Source organism: Coregonus lavaretus (assembly GCF_964263955.1).
Source record: "Coregonus lavaretus genome assembly, chromosome: 29".
In the NCBI taxonomy this organism is placed as follows: domain Eukaryota; kingdom Metazoa; phylum Chordata; class Actinopteri; order Salmoniformes; family Salmonidae; genus Coregonus; species Coregonus lavaretus.
This window is the reverse complement of record NC_140016.1, coordinates 8,399,003-8,418,686: the sequence shown is the minus strand read 5'-3', so window position 1 is coordinate 8,418,686 and position 19,684 is coordinate 8,399,003. Positions and strand designations below refer to the sequence as shown.

Sequence of the window (19,684 nt, the reverse complement as noted above, 5' to 3'; positions counted from 1 at the left end):
TCTTTGTATCAGAGCCTGAGACTGTACATCTCTGCAACATTACTACATTTTGACTCCCGGGTTGTCCTAAAGACAATTAACTATACACCAACATTCATATTCCACATGTCTATGGTGTTGTTATAATCTAACCCTTGTAGTGGTGCTTTGATATGGTAAACAAGGGTCCAGCACCCGGGCTAACTCACCGGAATCCGACACCATCTCTGTCCAACAGGCTCTAACAGTCTCACTTCAGAATTAGACGTCCAAACACTTGTCCATAAAAGTACAATTTCAAAGGTTACATTTGGCCATTAATTCCGAATGGTTAAATTAAGAGTTAAGGTTTGGGATAGGGTTAGAAAAATACAAAAATACTGGGATTGAACACGCAACCCTCGGAGCCGGAGCTCACGGCTACGCCCATCCACCATCCCCATCCACAACGCCCTAGCAAAACACACGCCTAATTGAGGAGATTCTCGTTTGGGCAAATGACCGTCCTCCGTTCTCTCTTCTCCATCCCCTCTCCTCCGTGACCCGCAAACCGATAAGTGGTCGAGAGGTCGAGGAGCGTGTCAATTAATTAGTAGGCAAACGGAAGAGTGTCCTCCCCTCCTTTCATCGAGGATACTGTGTATCACACTGCAGAAGAGTTTTGCAATCCGCCACACCCCTTTTGAATGGGCTTTTGTTTTGTCAGAGGAGAAAAACATACATGTTCACTCTCCTTGATTAAAGCTGCAATACGTAACTTTTTGGGCGACAACCGACCAAATTCACATAGAAATATGAGTTATAGATCTGTCATTCGCATTGACAGCAAGTCTAAGCCTTGGTAGATATGTTCTATGTGCGCTATTTCTATGCTTCCCGTTCTTAAGTTTCGTTTTTTGCATCTTTTACTTTCGGTTTTGTACACCAGCTTCAAACAGCTGAAAATCTAAATATTTTTGGTTATGGGAAAGATATTTCACAGCGTTTTAGATGGTACAATGATTCTCTACACAATGACTGTCTTGTCACATAAACTTAAATTAGCTACCAGGAAATGTTGGAATGATTTCTGCATATTGCACCTTTAACTTTGACCTTTTTCAAAAGCAGGCGAGCGAGGACCGAGGATAGAGGAAGCAGGAGGTGAGCAAATCTAATTGACTAAAGGCCCTGATGATAATAGTGCTCGCCGTTGCCACTAGTGGCCGGTTTTGGCATTATCTCCTGACATCTTGCTTACCTGGACAGACGTCTAATTTCGCAGTGGATCTTGAGCAATTCATCTGGTCTGTTATCCCAGTGACATCGCCCAGCAACCCAACATTCCATCACATACAGTTCAGTACTATAGTAATAATTCCTGTGTGACCAATAGGTCAGTGGTTCTCAAACTGCCCCCAGCCGTTTCACAATGTTATTGTAGCCCTGAACTGGAGAGGTTTGAGAACCCGTCCCCTAGACCAGGCTATAGTACTGTAGTACTAATTCCTGTTGGTCCTCTAGACCAGGCTATAATACTGTAGTAATAATTCCTGTTGGTCCTCTAGACCAGGCTATAATACTGTAGTAATAATTCCTGTTGGTCCTCTAGACCAGGCTATAGTACTGTAGTAATAATTCCTGTTGGTCCTCTAGACCAGGCTATAATACTGTAGTAATAATTCCTGTTGGTCCTCTAGACCAGGCTATATTACTGTAGTACTAATTCCTGTTGGTCCTCTAGACCAGGCTATAGTACTGTAGTACTAATTCCTGTTGGTCCTCTATACCAGGCTATAGTACTGTAGTACTAATTCCTGTTGGTCCCCTAGACCAGGCTATAGTACTGTAGTACTAATTCCTGTTGGTCCTCTAGACCAGGCTATAGTACTGTAGTACTAATTCCTGTTGATCCTCTAGACCAGGCTATAATACTGTAGTACTAATTCCTGTTGGTCCTCTAGACCAGGCTATAGTACTTTAGTACTAATTCCTGTTGGTCCTCTAGACCAGGCTATAATACTGTAGTACTAATTCCTGTTGGTCCTCTAGACCAGGAGGTTTGGGGAGGAAGCTCTTTTCTATTCTCTTATTGATGTGGATGTCTTTGTGTGGCCTCAGTCCATTGATCAGACCTGGCTTAGGGTTCTCATACACACATACACACATACACATACACACACACATGCGCGCACACAAACTTCCTTTAAAGGCCCTCAGAGAGAAGAGAAATACAGCAGCAGAAGATTATAGTGACAACATGAATCTACTTAGCTATGGATCCAATTAGGGTTAATAGATGTTGTTATGATGCTAGAACTGGTTGGTTTGGTCAGTCAGATAAATAACATTACTAGAATAGATCATTGTAGTAATCATATTACTAATACTGTTCATTTTTGTATATTTTTGTGGTCACTTAGAAGGATAGCCGAAAAACATAGAGGCTTCTTTTTAGCGTAATATTTATTACCGTTATGAAGGAATTGTTATTTTATTAATTTAGTTTAATTGTGAATGTTGGTTTTATTGTACATGGCTAACAATTCTTATTACAAGTATTTAATTTGAATGTAAAATTGTATTTTGTTTGTTTAAATAGGCAGCCCTCCCTATGGATACGATATCTCTTCACCAGATAACCAACATTAAAGCAACACCTCCCAACATATTAATGCAGCACCACACAGGAGTTATGCCATAATGCCTGCAGGAGATTTTACATGAAAGCAGCTGTTTATGCCTCCACTCCGTCCCTATTCTAAAGCCAGTCAATAGCAGATTATGGTCATGTGAACGCTAACCAAGTGGATGACTGACTAATACTCTCTATTTGGCTCAAGGTATCCATTCCACTGCAGTTACAGTTTATTTAACCATGGAAACATGTAGAAAGAGAGTCAAGCTAGATCTTCCTATTAACATGTAGACTACACACACAAACACACAGGTATGCATGGAATAACACACCCACAAATAACACACAGATGAACAAACGTACACACACAGGGCGTGCACACACACACACACGCACACTGTCGATGACTCAACAGGAGAAAGACATTATCCTTCCCTCAACGTCAACCATTTTCCTTCTACACCATCTATCCTGTTCTGTGTGTTCTCTCACCTTTACCAGTCCGCCCAATCCCCAACCTTTACACCCCCTACTGCCCTACTCGGTTTACCCCAACAGGTGTTGGGGAGGGGGGATGCAGGGGGTGAAGGGTGAGGTTAAGGGGAGGCAGGGGGAGGGCTGGAGGAATTGGGTGGTCATATAGGTTGCGTCCCAAATGGCACCCTATTCCCTATATAGGCCCTATGAGCCCTGGTCAAAGTGGTGCACTAAATAGGGCATAGGGTGCCATTTGGGGTGCAAGCCATACAAGACTTAGCCCCGCTGATGAGTACCTCCCTCATCCGGAGGAGCTCCATTCATCCACAGACACAAGGAGCCATTCAGCCACTGCCTCTAACTGCCTCTAACCGTCGTAGCCCGCAACTGCCCAGGCTTATTCACACACATACACATACAGATGCACAAATGCACACACAGACACATGCACGCAAGCACACACACACAGACACACCTGGACACACACACACAGACACACCCGGACACACAGATTAACTTTCATTCATACACACACTAAGCAGGTCATCATAATGTCCATATTCCAAAATGTATTGTAATGTTAACCTTTTCTACATCCTCTTGAAGCACATTCTGAAACAAAGACACAGAGAGAAATGGTGCAATTGTGTCCCGGTCTTCCTTGTCGTACGTCCATCATGTCTTCCAGAGTCACTGTTTGTGCCTGTTATTTACATTTTAGTCGTTTAGCAGATGCTCTTATCCAGAGCAACTAACAGGAGCAATTAGGATTAAGTGCTCAAGGGCACTTCGACTGTTTTTTCACCTAACCGGCTCGGGTATTTGAACCAGCAACCTTTCAGTTACTGGCCCAACACTCTAACCGATAGGCTGATGCGTGTCACATGGAAGCCTGGCTGTCTCAGCTGACAGGATCTGATCTGTCCCTTCGTGTTAGGGATGGAGAGAGGCAACGGAGCGGAGAGGAGCGGGATCACTGCTCACTCACCAAAATCTGGGAATGTGTTGTCATCACAGCGGCTGCCAATACCCAGCTCAGCTCAAGGGTTGTTTAGCACAAACAATTGTTTAGAAATACAAGTGACCTTTAAAAGTCTCAGACAAGCAATACTGTATCTGCACGCTGTTGGCTGGAGCGCACATATAGCCTACATTATGAGATTATTATGGATTAAAGAGCGAGATTATTTTTATTTGTCAAATGGCAGCCAAGCATCAATGATCATGTCACCAGAATAAGACCCTCAATATTTATTGGAAAGGAGGATCAAGATCACCACCTTGCACTTTCACCACCCTGTGAAGTTCATCATAATTTATTTAATCTGTAGCCTAATAAACTGCATGTTTTTTTATTATAATTTTTTAGGGTGTTGATCAGCTTTAACACTGTAGATAGATTGTGGCTTCTATCAATGTAATTGTCTGCATCATTTCCAATCCCCCATATATATATATATATTTTGTAACTATATATATATTATTTTAAATTATTATTATTTTCCCATAACCTAATTGAAGTAGGTCCTGTGTAGCTCAGTTGGTAGAGCATGGCGTTTGTAACGCCAGGGTTGTGGGTTCGATTCCCACGGGGGGCCAGTATGAAAGAAAATTGTATGCACTCACTAACTGTAAGTCGCTCTGGATAAGAGCATCTGCTAAAATGTCAATTGAATGAAAGTAAACTAATAGACAACAATACTTAGGCTTCTACTTCCAGCTTAATCATAGTATATACAGTGGGGAGAACAAGTATTTGATACACTGCAGGTTTTCCTACTTACAAAGCATGTAGAGGTCTGTACGTTTTATCATAGGTACACTTCAACTGTGAGAGACGGAATCTAAAACAAAAATCCAGAAAATCACATTGTATGATTTTTAAGTAATTAATTTGCATTTTATTGCATGACATAAGTATTTGATACATCAGAAAAGCAGAACTTAATTTTTGGTGCAGAAACCTTTGTTTGCAATTACAGAGATCATACGTTTCCTGTAGGTCTTGACCAGGTTTGCACACACTGCAGCAGGGATTTTGGCCCACGCCTCCATACAGACCTTCTCCAGATCCTTCAGGTTTCGGGGCTGTCGCTGGGCAATACGGACTTTCAGCTCCCTCCAAAGATTTTCTATTGGGTTCAGGTCTGGAGACTGGCTAGGCCACTCCAGGACCTTGAGATGCTTCTTACGGAGCCACTCCTTAGTTGCCCTGGCTGTGTGTTTTGGGTCGTTGTCATGCTGGAAGACCCAGCCACGACCCATCTTCAATGCTCTTACTGAGGGAAGGAGGTTGTTGGCCAAGATCTCGCGATACATGGCCCCATCCATCCTCCCCTCAATACGGTGCAGTCGTCCTGTCCCCTTTGCAAAAAAGCATCCCCAAAGAATTATGTTTCCACCTCCATGCTTCACGGTTGGGATGGTGTTCTTGGGGTTGTACTCATCCTTCTTCTTCCTCCAAACACGGCGAGTGGAGTTTAGACCAAAAAGCTCTATTTTTGTCTCATCAGACCACATGACCTTCTCCCATTCCTCCTCTGGATCATCCAGATGGTCATTGGTGTGGTCCTCTGTAGCTCAGCTGGTAGAGCACGGCGCTTGAAACGCCAAGGTAGTGGGTTCGATCCCCGGGACCACCCATACACAAAAAAATGTATGCACGCATGACTGTAAGTCGCTTTGGATAAAAGCGTCTGCTAAATGGCATATTATTATTATTATTATTATTATTGGCAAACTTCAGACGGGCCTGGACATGCGCTGGCTTGAGCAGGGGGAATTTGCGTGCGCTGCAGGATTTTAATCCATGACGGCGTAGTGCGTTACTAATGGTTTTCTTTGAGACTGTGGTCCCAGCTCTCTTCAGGTCATTTACCAGGTCCTGCCGTGTAGTTCTGGGCTGATCCCTCACCTTCCTCATGATCATTGATGCCCCACGAGGTGAGATCTTGCATGGAGCCCCAGACCGAGGGTGATTGACCATCATCTTGAACTTCTTCCATTTTCTAATAATTGCGCCAACAGTTGTTGCCTTCTCACCAAGATGCTTGCCTATTGTCCTGTAGCCCATCCCAGCCTTGTGCAGGTCTACAATTTTATCCCTGATGTCCTTACACAGCTCTCTGGTCTTAGCCATTGTGGAGAGGTTGGAGTCTGTTTGATTGAGTGTGTGGACAGGTGTCTTTTATATAGGTAACGAGTTCAAACAGGTGCAGTTAATACAGGTAATGAGTGGAGAACAGGAGGGCTTCTTAAAGAAAAACTAACAGGTCTGTGAGAGCCGGAATTCTTACTGGTTTGTAGGTGATCAAATACTTATGTCATGCAATAAAATGCAAATTACTTAAAAATCATACAATGTGATTTTCTGGATTTTTGTTTTAGATTCCGTCTCTCACAGTTGAAGTGTACCTATGATAGAAATTACAGACCTCTACATGCTTTGTAAGTAGGAAAACCTGCAAAATCGGCAGTGTATCAAATACTTGTTCTCCCCACTGTACATTTTACAGACACAGTATATTTGACATTAGTTATCTTTTTTTGTTTGTTATTTTTGTTATTTTTAGTCCCATCCTTCAGCTACCCTCAACCCCTCCCATCTATCTCTGAACACCATCCAGTTTTGATTTCTATTTGCCATATATTTTTCAACAGTGCTGTGATGTTGCACAAAACTCCTGAACCTTTCTATTTTCATAGTTTCTACAGATTGTAAATTAAAGATAAAATGTTTTGCTAAGAGTATTATTATATTATTGATCGATTGACTATGACATTTCAAATCACCCAGCAGTGCTATTTGCAGAGTTAGCGCCAGGTAAATGTTGTAATTATGCCGCCATTCCTGAACCTGTGACAAAAAACAAGCTACTTATGGGCAGTACCAAAAAAAGTGATCTAATGAATCTGTCTCTTCGCAGCAAAATCTGCTGAGCTCGGATGGTTGTATCCCCCCATATATCACAATTTTCTTTAACCAATTTTGGTCTTTAATGCAGGGCCGACAGACAAGTTCCTTACCCTCTCTCCTTTCCACTTGCCTCCTCCATTTTTGCAGTAATGCTGCAATTAGTTGGTTGTAATTTTGAATAGAGCAGACATTTCCATATATTTCTGTTAGCTGCATGTGTGACATAACTCCACCATTTATATCATTTACAAAGGTTATACCGTTTTTAAACATTTTTTCCAAAAATAATGTTTTTTAATCAATTCATACATTTGAGTTTAACCATAATTTTTGTTCTTTCTTTTCTGGTGGATTAAACTGAAATAGCAACCAACTTTCTATGGCTTGTTTTAAAAATAGCGATATTTTGGAGATTATTTCATTTTCAAATAACCGAAAGTGAGAGGTTGTAATCTGAATAAAGAGAAAAAGGCCATTCTTGAACATGGGGTGAGACATTCTTACTAATCTGCAAGAGAACATGTTTGGATTTAAGTATAGTTTTTGTATGACTGAAGCCTTTAGTGAGAGGTCTAATGCTTTCGTATTTAATTGTCTGGCTTGCCATTCCAAATAAAATGGAATATTTTTTGCTCATATAATGTAAAAAACAAGTCGTTAGGTGTTGGCAAGGCCATGAGCAAACAGTATTTCCCTTTTCATAGTAGCAAGATCTTTTTTTAGGGGGTTGAATATGGTACTAACCTGTATATACAACCACTCCAGTACCCCTGCACATTGAATAAGGTACTGACACTAACCTGTATATACTTGCATTCTCATGTTTCTTTAACTCTTATCGTAGTTCTTGTGTGGTTTTTATTCTTTATTCATTTTTTCCTGGGGGTAGATCCTGGGTATGACAGACAAAATGAGAAAAAAAAATCCAGAAAATCACATTGTAGGATTTTTAATGAATTTATTTGCAAATTATGGTGGAAAATAAGTATTTGGTCACCTACAAACAAGCAAGATTTCTGGCTCTCACAGACCTGTAACTTCTTCTTTAAGAGGCTCCTCTGTCCTCCACTCGTTACCTGTATTAATGGCACCTGTTTGAACTTGTTATCAGTATAAAAGACACCTGTCCACAACCTCAAACAGTCACACTCCAAAATCCACTATGGCCAAGACCAAAGAGCTGTCAAAGGACACCAGAAACAAAATTGTAGACCTGCACCAGGCTGGGAAGACTGAATCTGCAATAGGTAAGCAGCTTGGTTTGAAGAAATCAACTGTGGGAGCAATTATTAGGAAATGGAAGACATACAAGACCACTGATAATCTCCCTCGATCTGGGGCTCCACGCAAGATCTCACCCCGTGGGGTCAAAATGATCACAAGAACGGTGAGCAAAAATCCCAGAACCACACCTAGTGAATGACCTGCAGAGAGCTGGGACCAAAGTAACAAAGCCTACCATCAGTAACACACTACGCCGCCAGGGACTCAAATCCTGCAGTGCCAGACGTGTCCCCCTGCTTAAGCCAGTACATGTCCAGGCCCGTCTGAAGTTTGCTAGAGTGCATTTGGATGATCCAGAAGAGGATTGGGAGAATGTCATATGGTCAGATGAAACCAAAATAGAACTTTTTGGTAAAAACTCAACTCGTCGTGTTTGGAGGACAAAGAATGCTGAGTTGCATCCAAAGAACACCATACCTACTGTGAAGCATGGGGGTGGAAACATCATGCTTTGGGGCTGTTTTTCTGCAAAGGGACCAGGACGACTGATCCGTGTAAAGGAAAGAATGAATGGGGCCATGTATCGTGAGATTTTGAGTGAAAATCTCCTTCCATCAGCAAGGGCATTGAAGATGAAACGTGGCTGGGTCTTTCAGCATGACAATGATCCCAAACACACCGCCCGGGCAACGAAAGAAGCATTTCAAGGTCCTGGAGTGGCCTAGCCAGTCTCCAGATCTCAACCCCATAGAAAATCTTTGGAGGGAGTTGAAAGTCCGTGTTGCCCAGCGACAGCCCCAAAACATCACTGCTCTAGAGGAGATCTGCATGGAGGAATGGGCCAAAATACCAGCAACAGTGTGTGAAAACCTTGTGAAGACTTACAGAAAACGTTTGACCTGTGTCATTGCCTCAAAGGGTATATAGCAAAGTATTGAGAAACTTTTGTTATTGACCAAATACTTATTTTCCACCATAATTTGCAAATAAATTCATTAAAAATCCTACAATGTGATTTTCTGGATTTTTTTTTCTCCTTTTGTCTGTCATAGTTGACGTGTACCTATGATGAAAATTACAGGCCTCTCTCATCTTTTTAAGTGGGAGAACTTGCACAATTGGTGGCTGACTAAATACTTTTTTCCCCCACTGTATACACATAGATACATATAAATACATATATATACATATCCTTTTTAAAAATATATTTCCCTTTATTACTTTCCAACCCCACCCCCCCTTCCCTAATTGGAGTAAACTAGTGAACAACAATCCAAGATCTTATCTATTTTTGCTAACTTTCTATTAAAACGTATTGTAGTGAGAGCTAAACTGCATGCTTTCCTGACGAGTTGTAGTGGGAGGACCACACAACATGTCATCGCGTGACTCCAAGTTTACTTCCATATGATGGTTATGATATCAATATTTGCACATAAAAGCGTTTCCACTGACATTTCTCGCATTAATTCATTTTAACGACACAAAAAGATCCCACCTTGTCTAGCATACTTTGTTTTGTCGACATTTGGAAAGTTTCCATCAGGCCTGTCATGACATGTTTTATCCGACATGACCAGTACTTTACTCGCATAAGAAAGTTGGATGGAAACCTGGTTTGTGACACAGATCTGATGGGTCAAAATGTGACATACAAAAAAAAACCTAGGGGCATAAATGACAGGGAGATGAACACCATTTGTGAAAGCATCCATATGTCGCATTTCTGGCTCTAGTTTGGATAGGAAATCCTCATGAAAGTGTTCCTTTTGTTTTAGATGAGGAAAAATATACTCCCTTTAATCTCCAGCTGTGTCAGCTATTATGTGGGCTACATTAAAGGTTAGTGAGCCGTTATGACAGGTGTTATGACATTCCTACATAACATTGTTGTGTAATGGTTACAATGACTGTTCTGATAAACATGCTGTTTCTTCCCCCTCATGCCGTGTGTGTGTGTGTGTGTGTGTGTGTGTGTGTGTGCCTCCCACTCCTCACAGCTGGGTTTCTGCCTTCATGTAATCACTGGGTACATGTTCCATTACTTCATCCACTACACTGGATGACCCTATCATGTTCAAGTGTGTGTGTGTGTGTGTGTGTGTGTGTGTGTGTGTGTGTGTGTGTGTGTGTGTGTGTGTGTGTGTGTGTGTGTGTGTGTGTGTGTGTGTGTGTGTGTGTGTGTGTGTGTGCGTGTGTGCGTGTGTGCGTGTGTGCGTGTGCGTGTGTGTGTGTGTGTGGGTGTGTGTGTAGCCTACCATGTTCACTTCTGGCTTTATTCACAGAAATACTCTACATCATTTAATAAGGCCATGATGGGATTGTTTACGTTTCATTAGAGCGCAGTATCTAAGCCATAGCCTAAGAGAGGAGGGTGAGGAAGATGAGGAGGGTGAGCAAGATGAGGCGATAATCCTTATTTGGAGTGTGAGGAGGGGTTAGACCTTGTTAGTTATTGCTTGAGAGAGGGATATGGACACAGACAGCAGGGTAGGCTACACCATGTCCTTGTCCATCCAACTCATTATCTACACTACGTTGTCAGGATGGACATTTATAAGATCCTTCCCATATAAGTGTGTGGAAGCAGTGCACCCATATTTCAAATGTATGGCTCTGTAGTTTGAAAGGGAATCCCTCATGAGCTGTTATAGTCATATTGGATATTAGATATCATATGTTACAGTCCTATTGCATTAGATATCATATGTTGGTCTTATTGCATTAGATATGTTATCATATGTTACAGTCATATTGCATTAGATATCATGTGTTACAGTCATATTGTATTAGATATCATATGTTACAGTCATATTGCATTAGATATCATATGTTACAGTCATATTGCATTAGATATAATATGTTACAGTCATATGTTTTCTGTCACCGTCTCTTATGACCGAAAAGAGCTTCTGGATATCAGGACAGCGATCACTCACCTCGTACTGGATGAAGGTTTTTCTTTAACGAGTCGGACGCAAAGGATTTTCTTCAGACACCCGACAAGGCCCAAATCCCCGTCATTCGCATGAGAAAGAGACAGAGATATCAGGGACGTGGGTCGTGGTGCCTTGTAAGAATCCGACGGCGAGTGGGTAATCTGCCTCTACCATAAATCCTATTAGCCAACTAACAATCATTGGATAACAAAATAAACAAACTACGATCACGGATATCCTACCAATGGCACATTAAAAACTGTAATATCTTATGTTTCACCGAGTCGTGGCTGAACGACAACATGGATAACATACAGCTGGCGGGATAAACGCTGCATCGGCAAGATAGAACAGCTGCCTCCGGTAAGACAAGGGCTGGCGGTCTGTCTATATTTGTAAACAACAACTGGTGCACGAAATCTAATATTAAGGAAGTCTCTAGGTTTTGCTCGCCTGAGGTAGAGCAGCTCATGATAAGCTGTAGACCACACTATTTACCAAGAGAGTTCTCATCTATATTTTTCATAGCTGTCTATTTACCACCACAAACCGATGCTGGCACTAAAACCGCACTCAATGAGCTGTATAAGGCCATAAGCAAACAGGAAAATGCTCATCCAGAGGCGGCGCTCATAGTGGCCGGGGACTTTAACGCAGGGAAAGTTAAATTTGTTTTACCTAATTTCTACCAGCATGTTAAATGTGCAACCAGAGGAAGAAAAAAACTCTAGACCACCTTTACTCCACACACAGAGACATGCACAAAGCTCTCCCTCGCCCTCCATTTGACAAATCTGACCATAATTATATCCTCCTGATTCCTTCTTACAAGCAAAAACTAAAGCAGGAAGCACCAGTGACTCGGTCAATAAAGACGTGGTCAGATGACGCAGATGCTAAGCTACAGGACTGTTTTGCTAGCACAGACCGGAATATGTTCCGGGATTCTTCCAATGGCATTGAGGAGTACACCACATCAGTCACTGGCTTCATCAATAAGTGTATCGATGAAGTAGTACCGCAATCAGAAGCCATGGATTACAGCCAACATCTGCACTGAGCTAAAGGGTAGAGCTGCTGCTTTCAAGGAACGGGACTCTAACCCGGACGCTTATAAGAAATCCTGCTATGCCCTCCGACAAACCATCAAACAGGCAAAGTATCAATACAGGACTAAGATTGAATCATACTACACCGGCTCTGACACTCGTCGGATGTGGCAGGGCTTGCAAACTATTACAGACTACAAAGGAAAGCACAGCCGCGAGCTGCCCAGTGACACAAGCCTACCAGACGAGCTAAATGACTTCTATGCTCGCAACTGTGTGATCACGCTCTCCGTAACCGACGTGAGTAAGACCTTTAAACAGGTCAACATTCACAAGGCCGCATGGCCAGACGGATTACCAGGACATATACTCTGAGCATGCGCTGACCAACTGGCAAGTGTCTTCACTGACATTTTTCAATCTCTCCCTGACTGAGTCTGTAAAACCAACATGTTTCAAACAAACCACCATAGTCCCTGTGCCAAAGAACACTAAGGTAACCTGCCTAAATGACTTCTGAACCGTAGCACTCACGTCTGTAGCCATGAAGTGCACTGAGTGGCGCAGTGGTCTAAGGCACTGCATCGCAGTGCTAACTGTGCCACTAGAGATCCTGGTTCGAATCCAGGCTCTGTCGCAGCCGGCCGCGACCGGGAGACTCATGGGCGGCGCACAATTGGCCCAGCGTCGTCCAGGGTAGGGGAGGGAATGGCCGGCAGGGATGTAGCTCAGTTGATAGAGCATGGCGTTTGCAACGCCAGGGTTGTGGGTTCCATTCCCACGGGGGGCCAGTATAAAAAATATATATATGTATTCACTAACTGTAAGTCGCTCTGGATAAGAGCGTCTGCTAAATGACTAAAAATGTAAATGTAAAATGAAAGGCTGGTCATGGCTCACATCAACACCATTATCCCAGAAACCCTAGACTCACTCCAATTTGCATACTGCCCAAACAGATCCACAGATGATGCACTCTCTATTGCACTCCACACTGCCCTTTCCCACCTGGACAAGAGGAACACCTATGTGAGAATGCTGTTCGTTGACTACAGCTCAGTGTTCAACACCATAGTGCCCTCAAAGCACACCACTAAGCTAAGGACCCTGGGACTAAACACCTCCCGCTTCAACTGGATCCTGGACTTCCTGACGGGCCGCCCCCAGGTGGTAAGGGTAGGTAACAACACATCTGCCATGCTGATCCTCAACACGGGGGCCCCTCAGGGGTGTGTGCTCAGTCCCCTCCTGTACTCCCTGTTCACCCATGACTGCATGGCCAGGCACGACTCAAACACCATCATTAAGTTTGCCGACGACACAACAGTGGTAGGCCTGATCACCGACAACGATGAGACAGCCTATAGGGAGGAGGTCAGAGACCTGGCCGTGTGGTGCCAGGATAACAACCTCTCCCTCAACGTGATCAAGATAAAGGAGATGATTGTGGACTACAGGAAAAAGAGAACCAAGCACGCCCCCATTCTCATCAACGGGCTGTAGTGGAGCAGGTTGAGAACTTCAAGTTCCTTGATGTCCACATCACCAACAAACTATCATGATCCAAACACACCAAGACAGTCGTGAAGAGTGCACGACAAAGCCTATTCCCCCTCAGGAGACTGAAAAGATTTGGCATGGGTCCTCAGATCCTCAAAAAGTTCTACAGCTGCACCATCGAGAGCATCCTGACTGGTTGCATCACTGCCTGGTATGGCAACTGCTCGGCCTCCGACTGCAAGGCACTACAGAGGGTAGTGCGTATGGCCCAGTACATCACTGGGGCAAAGCTTTCTGCCATCCAGGACCTCTAAACCAGGTGGTGTCAGAGGAAAGCCCTAAAAATTGTCAAACACTCCAGCCACCCTAGTCATAGACTGTTCTCTCTGCTACCGCACGGCAAGCGGTACCGGAGATCCAAGTCTAGTTCCAAAAGGCTTCTTAACAGCTTCTTCCCCCAAGCCATAAGACTCCTGAACAGCTAATCAAATGGCTACCCGGACTATTTGTGTTGTCCCCCCAGTCATATTATATTAGATATCATATGTTACAGTCATATTGCATTTGATATAATGTGTTACAGTCATATTGCATTAGATATCATGTGTTACAGTCATATTGCATTAGATATCATGTGTTACAGTCATATTGCATTAGATATCATGTGTTACAGTCATATTGCATTAGATATCATCTGTTACAGTCAATTGCATTAGATATCATGTTAGTCATATTGCATTAGATATCATATGTTAGAGTCATATTGCATTAGATATCATGTGACTTAAAATACATCAACAGTTTCCTTTTCTTCTGATTTCCTTTTCTTTCTGTTTTTCTCAAAAGGGAACTGCATCTCTTCAGAGCCGAGGCAGAGATCAGACGAAAAGCATGACAAGTATGTGAAACAGAATAAAAATGGCCTTTAAATTCAAGTCTTGTCTCAAGAGTAGGAACAAAACACAGAGACAACACGGTTATCAATGTCTGAAGACTCTGCCAGTGTAATTGAATGTCGCACTTCAAGCAGTCCTGAACAGACTAGTGTGGAAAGAGAGAGTTGTCAGGGAGGGGAATCTATTGTGTATATTTCATCTGGAGCCAGCACCCAGCTGCATAGGCCTGATGCACATTTAAGACTGCCCAACATGGAGCACCTGGGATATAGCCTACCTTTAGATGTACCAACTTAAGATAAATTAATAAAAACTCAAGGGCACCTTGGTGTTTCAAAACCCAAAAGTGAAGGTTGGAACACACAAAAATACACATACATAACTCCAAAAGTTATTTTTCGTTTTATAATGTTTTTTTCTTGCTTTTCAGCAGACAGGGGGAATGATTGGGCTACCAGATCACCTTGGTATATAAAACATGTTACAAAACCGCTTCAGTGTCTGCATCTGTTAAGGGAAGGTGACTGTGACACTGCTGCTAAAACGATTAAACATGATTTGATTTGGGCATCATCAGAGCAGGCAGGCTGTGCGATGACGACACATGATCGATTCGGTGGTTGATGTACTTACAAGAAAGTAACTTAACTGCTTTGACCGGTGACAGCCATTGATCCGCGGTGCTTAGCAATAAACCATAAATCCTCTTTCCTACGCGCCTGAGCATCACCTTACACGCTCGCCCCCATGTAAGTGAGCTCATCCATAAAGACGATGATGTGAAAGGGTGACTAAATGAAAGGTCTACTATGTAATATTTCTCCTAGTTTCTCCTACAGTGTTCCTACAGTGGCGGCAGGTAGCTTAGTGGTTAAGAGCGTAGTGCCAGTAACCGAAAGGTCACTGGTTCTAATCCCTGAGCCAACTAGGTGAAAAATCTGTCGGTGTGCCCTTGAGCAAGGCACTTAACCCTAATTGCTCCTGTAAGTCGCTCTGGATAAGAGCGTCTGCTAAATAACAAAAAATAAAATAAATAAAAATAAATTCCATTCATTAAAACCCTGGTTTAGACGTGATCCTGAAACGCACCGAGCCAACCTTATGAAGTTGAGTGAGTCACGGCGGTTGGAGCCATTTGAGTGGTATGGTGTTGAAGGCTAGGCTACAGTAATGAGAAAGCAAACCTGAGTAGCTGGTGCCAGTTGATGCTAAACGAATACAAATCCATCGCTAATTAGGAACATGGCTTTGTGGGAACAGGTTTCTCCTGAATGTCGGTGGGAAAGGGGGGTTGGTTGATTAGCGCTAATGTTGGCTTGTGTAGGCTAAATGGGGGAAGGGTGTCTAAACATAATCCATTTTTTAAATATATAGAACCACTTTGTTCCATCTGGTTATATTGTCTTTAGCCTACATGGATACTACTGATATGGGTATATTGTCTTTAGCCTACATGGATACTACTGATATGGGTATATTTGTCCGAAAAATCTGTTCATTGCACTGAGGTCTCTCGCTCGCTCACACATGCACTCACACAGCCTCTTACAACAGAGAGAGAGAGAGAGATAGAGAGAGAGAGAGAGAGAGAGAGAGAGAGAGATAGAGAGAGAGAGAGAGAGAGAGAGATATAGAGAGAGAGAGAGAGAGAGAGAGAGAGAGAGAGAGAGAGAGAGAGAGAGAGAGAGAGAGAGAGAGAGAGTCACACATGGACTCACACAGCCTCTTACAAGAGAGAGAGGGAGAGAGAGAGATGCAGATGGATGCACAAAACCAAACATTATCGGACCCTCTTTACAGTGACAGAATAAACAGCTGTAATTGGATATATGATATCTCCATCTATCAATGACAGACACCCCTAAATAGCATAGGCTAATAAATAAGCGTTGGCCAGTGATCTCGTTGAGCTGGAGGCAACAGATTGATCGAATGAATAAATAACCCATGAGGTAAACTGAGAAATAACTGGGAAGGATGGGTGGAATGGGGAGACCAGAGACCGTGGGAAAAAGGAAAGACTTACAAGCATATGTCATGGAGAAGCTGTTGCCCATCTTGACCATATCCACCTGCGGCACCAGTTTGGGGATATCCTGGTGGTGCGAGAGCGCGAACCGAAACACCTCATATTCGTGAGATTCGGTTGGGAATAGTCCCCCTGTGAAAGATACAGCATCAACGGTTATTTATAAAACGTCTCTCGGCAAACAAAACGCAAACACAGAACAGATAAATATTTCCGGACTCTTTTATCCGCAAAATATGTTGAATACAACTTTATAGCCTCAGAAAGGTCATATTCACTAACTTGCCACTGTCCATTCATATAGGCCTATGCCAAGAAACCGAATAAAAATACAATAAAAAATACAATAATTTTGCCAGGCTTCATTTTACGCGTGGGTTTTACACCTACCTATATTGATGTTACTTGGAAAACTTGAACCCAAGCACATCCCCAGAAAACTGGTGTACAGGAGGGTGAAGCTTCGCTGCATATTTCCTTTTGCATTGGCGAAGAAAAAAGAGCCGAAATCCAAGCATAGGTCTTTCCTTGGTGAGTTAGTGTATACCTCCTCTTCCCCACTCCTTTCTCCCCAGTTACAGATGCTCTTACAACAACATTGATCCAACGTCGGGAGAGAGCATGCAACTGCAGTCACTGTCTTCTCGCTCCCCTCCTCCCGCTCTTTCTCTCGCGCGCTGCTGATGCCCGAGTGTCCTCGGCTGCTATGATATGGAGCAGTGATTTCAGCTCGAGCCCCTACCTACCGAACGCACCCAGGAACATCTCAGAAGACGCATCGGTGGGGGGGGGGGGGGGGGTATTTTGTTTTACACACTTGGAATTGGATTCAAACAGTCATACCGGCTATGGTTCCTTGGTTCATCCAGTGTTTTATTTGTGTATAACATTTTCTTACATCTGAATTGGCATAATTCCACACTCAAATGCATCTATGGGGGGAATGATGCACCACATAATCTTTGTGTAATTACACTGTTTATGCATTGGCACATACCTCTAAAATAAAATGTATGCTTGAACCGAAAATGTGGTTGTAGGCTCCATATGGATGGTGTGACGTAATTGTGGAGCGCCATATAGCTCCGCATTGACAGGATTGGTTGACTGGTATGTGATGGCGTGATGTCCTGTATAAACACAAACTCACTTCCTTGACAACTAATCATGTTCTGTACAATGTATTATGTCATGTTTCATGCGGCTAATGAGGATCCTAATAAATACCAAAACTTCCTTCACAACAGCTCTGCGCTGCTCCGTGAAGCGCAAAAACGATGTTTGCTCTGACTTTTGTGGAGGCCACATCCCAGTTAATGCGTATGGACAATGCAGATGTCGGATTGACCATGCAGTGCCTTTAACACCCCTACAGCACCATTGTGTAAAAATGGGACCCAGCTTCATCTGGATATGTGTGAAACAATACTTCAACATTCACCATTTCTGTCAAGCCATCTACCATACAATTTGATTCATAAATTCGATAAATCCAACATATGCACCATATAGATTGCACTGCAAATGTATGCTGCAAGGCAAATGCAGCATTCCATTGGAAATGAATGTACTTCTGGTGTACCAAAACGCAATGACACTGTCGGTGTGATCGAGGCGACATATGCCTCGTGTTCTATCCTGCTGGTTTGTATACAAAGGGCCTAACTTCGTTTTATTGTATGGCTTGTGGGGGAGGTCTTCTAATGGCCAAAACATTCATGGTTGTAACCACTTTAAGGTTCAGCATGGAGAATTACTATGGGGGAACACAAGCACACACACACACACACAAGTATGCCTGTTTGGTACCTGATAAGGGGTGTGTAATCTATAAGGTTACCAAAGCAGCTTTTACAGTCAAGTCCTTCCTATTGGATACTGACTGCATCCCAAATGGCACTCTATTCACTGCATTGTGCACTACCTTTCACCAGGGGCACTGGTCAAAATTAGTGCACTATGTAGGGAATAGGGTGTCTTTTGGGACGCATACTATATGTAATATGTACACTATCCTATGCCTCCGGATCAGTGCTTCCTTTCTATGGCTCAACTGCAAGGTTAAACAGCAGCCCTGGTTTCCATGTGGGGATTGATTGCACTCGGCATCATGGATGTGATGCCCCTGTGCTTGTTTATCAAATGAAGCAGTAAATCCTTCCTTTGACACAATTAGGATTAGGGATAAGCTCGTTTATCAGACCCAGCCAAGGCACTTCCTCCTCAGCTAATGTTAAAATTGCTTTCTCCCCAGTTATTGTCTCCAGAAAACCAAGTAGAGTATTAACATATTTTCTCAGACAATTAAATTTGGAAAGATTAGGAGGCTTTAAGCTGAAGTAGTTTCTTCTTGTTTCCAATTTAACAGAAATGTTACTGATAAAACCGTTGCAAAGTACTTCCAGTCAGAGACACTTCAGTCACAGAGACAATGGAGGAGAGGAGAGGAAGTATGATGAGCATGTTGATGGGTGTTGAACTAATCCCAATGTAAAGACTGTTTTTATTGAAATGTTTTATTGTCTTCCGAAGTATCTGCTAAGTACAATATCAGCGACAAACTTTCAAGACAGAAACATGCTGTTTTCTTCTCCTTCTAGGGAGTTGTTCCTAGCCACTGTGCTTCTGCCTCTGCATTGCTTGGTCGTTGGGATTTTAGGCTGTTATTATTGGTTAGGCTGTCTTGTACACATTCACAGCTAAAAGCTGAATTGCAAAAATACAGACAAAAAAGAAGCAAGAGAAACGAGAGATAACAGTTGAAGAAAAAATAAATAGAGAGCATCCAGGTCTCTAGCTTCAGAGAGTGCCTGCTCCTGGTGAAAGCATCTATTCTGCTGGCAGCCAAGTTGGATGGTAGGGACAGGATTGATGATGGTGAGGGTGGTAACAACTGCTGACAACTGCTGATGTAAAAAGGGCTTCATATACAGTACCAGTCAAAAGTTTGGACACACCTACTCATTCAAGGTTTTTTTTTCTTTATTTTTACTATTTTCTATATTGTAGAGTAATAGTGAAGACATCAAAACTATGAACTAACACATAGGGAATCATG

General features: G+C 42.8%; 1 protein-coding gene across 1 annotated transcript in view; it reads right to left on the bottom strand.

Annotated features, from left to right (window-relative positions):
- Positions 1 to 17,098, bottom strand: part of LOC311104647 (glutamate receptor 1-like) — a gene marked incomplete at both ends in the record, with an annotated part of 152,495 nt that extends 135,397 nt beyond the window's left edge. Inside the window, 2 exons of the mRNA XM_084146500.1 lie at positions 16,624 to 16,758; positions 17,017 to 17,098. Of these exons, the coding sequence (XP_084002626.1) occupies positions 16,624 to 16,758; positions 17,017 to 17,098 (217 nt within the window). The remainder of the gene's footprint in view (positions 1 to 16,623; positions 16,759 to 17,016) is intronic.
- Positions 17,099 to 19,684: the final 2,586 nt, after the last annotated feature.